Source organism: Primulina huaijiensis, chromosome 5 (assembly GCF_012295235.1).
Source record: "Primulina huaijiensis isolate GDHJ02 chromosome 5, ASM1229523v2, whole genome shotgun sequence".
In the NCBI taxonomy this organism is placed as follows: Eukaryota; Viridiplantae; Streptophyta; class Magnoliopsida; order Lamiales; family Gesneriaceae; genus Primulina; species Primulina huaijiensis.
In genome coordinates this window covers 22,066,236-22,070,847 of record NC_133310.1, presented here as the reverse complement: position 1 = coordinate 22,070,847, position 4,612 = coordinate 22,066,236, and the positions used below count along the sequence as shown (strand labels likewise).

Below are 4,612 nucleotides of genomic sequence, written 5' to 3'. Positions count from 1 at the left end.
TTTGATTTTGGTTTCCAGGTTTAAATTCATTTTTGCTTACAGCATTTACTTCTGGAAATGCTGTTGATCCAGTGGGTCGGGACTGATGATTTCTCATTAATAGCTCGTTGTTCTTTTCCGCCACAAGAAGACAGGCGATGAGTTCAGAATATCTCGCAAATCCACGCACTCTATATTGTTGCTGTAGTGTTATATTTGATGCGTGAAACGTGGAAAATGTTTTTTCAAGCATTTCCGATTCTGTAACCTCATGTCCACAAAATTTTAACTGCGAGATTATTCTATACATCGCTGAATTGTAATCACTGACTTTTTTAAAGTCTTGGAATCTTAACATATTCCATTCATCACGGGCGGTCGGAAGTATAACTTCCCTTATATGTTCAAATCTCTCTTTTAATCCTTTCCACAGAGCCATGGGATCTTTTTCGATGAGATATTCACATTTTAAACCTTCATCAAGGTGTCGTCGTAAAAATATTATAGCTTTTGCTTTTTCTTGTGATGAAGATATACCATTTTCTTTAATGGTCTCGCTTAGACCCAATGACTCAAGATGCATTTCTACATCAAGAGTCCATGGCATATAGTTTTTCCCAGTAATATCAAGAGCGATGAATTCGAGCTTTGCCAAGTTTGCCATGGTGGTACTAAAAATTACGATGCATTTTATTAGTTAATGAATATTGCAATACAAAGTAATGGATAAACAACAAGTACAAGTATTCGTAAAAATAAAGAAAACACACGAGGAGGATATTCTCCGATAAATACAAGACTGGTGAGTATGATAACCAAAATAATTAAAAATAACCTCGTGAAAGCCATCTTCTTCTTTTTTTTTTTTCGAAAATTTGATGAAGAATAATTTTTAGAGAAGAAGAGAAAGTTGGAGTGATTGAATGTATTTGTGAGATTGTATTTATAGAGCAAAAACTAGCCGTTTTGTTACCGTTTATTACCGTTGGTGTATAAGAAAATAAATGTATGTATTTGTATAATTTTATGGTAATAATATGGTGTATATAATATTAGTCATATTTAAATAATTATATATATCATATCACATTATTATAATTAGGTGTCATAAGTTATTTTGTTTAAAAACCTTATAGGCTTTTATACTTGTCGTATCCCTTACCGGGAGTGTGGGATGTCGTCTTAACATCCTCCCAGGATTTATAACAAGTTTTTGAAAAAATTATTTTTATTATTTCTAACAATAACATTATATTATATATTAAATATATAAACAATAAATAAATAACAGTAAAATAAATATTATTACTTTTGTTACCTTTTTCTTCTGTTCGGAGCTTGGAAAATATGGAGGACTTTTAGAACTTCGTGCTGATAACGTGTTGTGAAAAAGTAAAAATTTACGGTAAAAAGTAAAAATCTCAAACTCTCAAAATTATCACACTACACACTTTATAATATTTTTCTCTCAACTCAATTGTGTTTTTCTTCACAAATGAGATATCTATTTATAAAAATTTTTTACAAATAACCCAAAAATAAAATACATCATTACCTACATCATCACAAACTAATTTTCAATATTCAACACCTAATTTTACCTAATTTTCAACATTCAACATTCACATTTTCAACACAAATATTTAACACATTTTTAAATAATTTTTCAACAGAGTAACTGTTATATAATTTCAATTTAAATTGTTGTGAAGCTTTCATTGATAGTTTAAATTTTTTTTTTATTCAAGTTTGGGTTCTAATTGAACTGTTTTTGGGACATGTCTCTAAAATATTAAGAAAACACACTCTTCTATTGGTTTAAAGTTTTAAGGACGTCCACAATGTACGAGCGATTCAAATTCTTAATCCAAATGTACCCGTATGTTTGGATGATTTTTTAAGTCATGATAATTGATTTCAAAAACTTAATTCATGGAAGTCATTTTGATCCATTCTTTAAATTCCTTAATCAAATCATTCAACCCAAGCAGAGCCTCTAAAAATTTAGTAACGAACGATATTGGTCTGACATGGAAATATCCAGTTGGTCAAACAAAAGCAACTGTAAAGAATGCAACTAAAATTTCAAGAAAACACTTATGGACGATAACTAGAAAGAAACGACAAATTATACAGCAAGAAGTTGGGCGAATACGACAGCCCGAGTTCTTTCAGCTACTCAATGTTGAGCCACTGCCTTTGCCAGGTACAAATATGTCCAGAAACATTGAATGTGTTCTTGCCATCCGGACCTACAACGTAATACGGTGAATCCTCTGAAAATTCAGCCGTCATTGCCAACCAATATAGACTCGGTTCCCAATCGACTCTTTTCAAGACCTTGAGTATCTCCTCCAATACAACTTTGGATCCATCAGAAGACAAATGGATTCCGTCTCTGCAACAAGTGTATAAAACCGTGAGTTTATTATTCAAGAATGGAAGAGCATGACAGACAGAGATCAAATTTTTTATAGATCCTTAACAATAGCACACAGCAAGAATCATTATTGTGGATAAATGCATTATTCCCTTTGTTCCTTTTCCATCCCAGAGTTGGTTCAAGCTGTTTAACGGATAATTAGGAAACAAGAAGAAAAGAATCACAAGTTTACTCACATAAAGCAAGATTCTGCCCAATCATCTTTTCCCTGAAGTGCAGTAAACAGATCGATAGCCTCAACATCCATTTCTTCGCATAACTCTATCAAAGCCTTATTATACTTACATAAACCTTCGTTCGTACGAGCTTGATCATCAAATGCAGCCCTGTTTACAAGGGATAATCAAGATTGGAATTAGCAAGATGAAAAAACTTCGTAGCGGATAGAAAACTAGTAGTAACTAAAATTTATCCAAATCTGACTTACCCAAAAATTTCCCTAATTTTTGCCTCATTCACCGGAGGAGAGCTAAGACATATTACCCTTGTTTTATCAGAAAGACCCTGGATTTGGTTGAGAACATTGTCTCTCAGTGCACAGGGTAGACAGATGTACTTCCCCAAGAACAAAATGACAGAAAACAAGTTTATGTAATCCTTTTTAGAGCAATTCCCTCTTAACTTTCGAAAAAACCATATAGAACTCAGATATGGTCATTCCTTCACAACAGTCAGCAGCATCAACATAGTCAAGAAATAGTACAAGGCATGATAAAAATGTAACGGACCTTGATATGGACAATCATCCTTTTCATGTTTTCGACATATTCGGCAAGAGGTACATGACCACCTAAGCCACTTGGATGAGGATTTGTTGCATCATTACCACCAAAATATAATATAACAAGTGAAGGCTGAACAGCTGCATCCTGAATTCAAAGAATAAGAGGGAAAAAACTTCGATTATACAGTGAAACGAAGAATCTAACATATTCATGCTACACGAGCATGATTCGGTATCAAACATTTACCTTCAGAAAAACTTGATCAAGGATCTGAAGAGCCATCCTTGAATTCCAGCCAGAGTATCCACGTAGTAGTATATCCGCCTTCAAAGTTCAGCACAAAAATCAAAATTTGTTTGAAGTAGAATAATATTATTAGAGACGAAAAGGATAGCGCAATCATTTAAACCTTTTATCTGCTCAAATCTAGAAGATCTAATTAGCATGACCGGAGATGAGTGATATATCTAAAGTCTAAACTCGCAAACAACAAGATGCAGAGACCAGAAGCCATCTAAAAAACACTTTTACCAAATATTCTCCGAACATTCAATATACTTAAACTAAACAGCATTCGAAAGACGCTAGATTCCAACATAACAAAGCAGCAGAAGGAAGAAGGAACTCGTCGATGAATTGCACGCGGAAAAGAGCAGGAAGAAGATGAGATTACCTTGCGCGCGTAAAGATCGGCAAGCATAGCACCCCAGCCCCCGACGTTGTAGCACATCTGCACGATGGAAGATCCGAACAACACGAACTGCGGCCTATTCGGACCCACCATCTTCGTCTCCCCTTGTTCTTCGCGTGGGCTGTGTCTGCAAGAGCTGATGCTGATAAATAAATACAACAGCTGCGGGATGAGGAGTAGGTGGACCTCGTGGTGGTTGTATACAATTTGTAGGGGTTCTTTTGGAATTTCTTATTCTTCTTTCCCCCCTTTGCAATTATCGCTGCATTTTTTTTTATTTTTTGTGTTTTGTTGTTGAAAAGACAATAATATGAATTGAACGAATCACACCTTATTATATCGATTTTATTTTTGGTTATTTTATCAATTAATTTATAATTTTAGTTTATTAACTTTTATTTTTAATTTTTTTTAACAAACTGTTGATATAATATAATATATGTCAGTATTTCTTAACAACATATCAGATTCTGATAAAAAGTGACTAAAAAAACAAATAAAAGTACTAAGAATTTGAATTGATTGATAAAATTATAAAAAATGTAAAAAAATTTAGAAGATGAACATAAATAAAAATAAATTTTAAAGTAGAGATATAATTATATGGAAATGATGAAATTAAAAATATCACATGGAAATTATAGTCTATATATTATGTTTACTTTAAAATTTTGAATATAAATATCTCTCATTTTTTTTGTTCGCATGGAAATAGGGAGTATTGGCTGTATGCCTAATTCATTATTTGACGTTGTTCTTTCCAAATTCCAAGTG

At 32.9% G+C, this 4,612-nt stretch overlaps 1 protein-coding gene across 1 annotated transcript; it reads right to left on the bottom strand.

Annotated features, from left to right (window-relative positions):
- Positions 1-1,956: 1,956 nt before the first annotated feature.
- LOC140977189 (GDSL esterase/lipase CPRD49-like) lies at positions 1,957-4,035 on the bottom strand. The gene is made up of 6 exons (XM_073441823.1): positions 3,821-4,035; positions 3,394-3,471; positions 3,151-3,291; positions 2,850-2,926; positions 2,599-2,748; positions 1,957-2,377 (listed from the first exon to the last, which is right to left on the bottom strand). Exons 1-6 carry the CDS (start codon positions 3,929-3,931, stop codon positions 2,155-2,157), a joined length of 780 nt encoding a protein of 259 aa, XP_073297924.1. The 5' UTR covers positions 3,932-4,035; the 3' UTR covers positions 1,957-2,154.
- Between the last annotated feature and the right edge of the window lie 577 nt (positions 4,036-4,612).

Bases quoted from the DNA above. Each gene is read 5' to 3' on its own strand.
- LOC140977189 (XM_073441823.1), bottom strand. From the start codon at position 3,931: ATGGTGGGTCCGAATAGGCCGCAGTTCGTGTTGTTCGGATCTTCCATC. The intron at 3,292-3,393 runs GTAAATGTTTGA...CTTTGAATTCAG, and splicing joins TTGATCAAGTTTTTCTGAAG to GATGCAGCTGTTCAGCCTTC. The intron at 2,749-2,849 runs GTAAGTCAGATT...CCTTGTAAACAG, and splicing joins AAAATTAGGGAAATTTTTGG to GGCTGCATTTGATGATCAAG.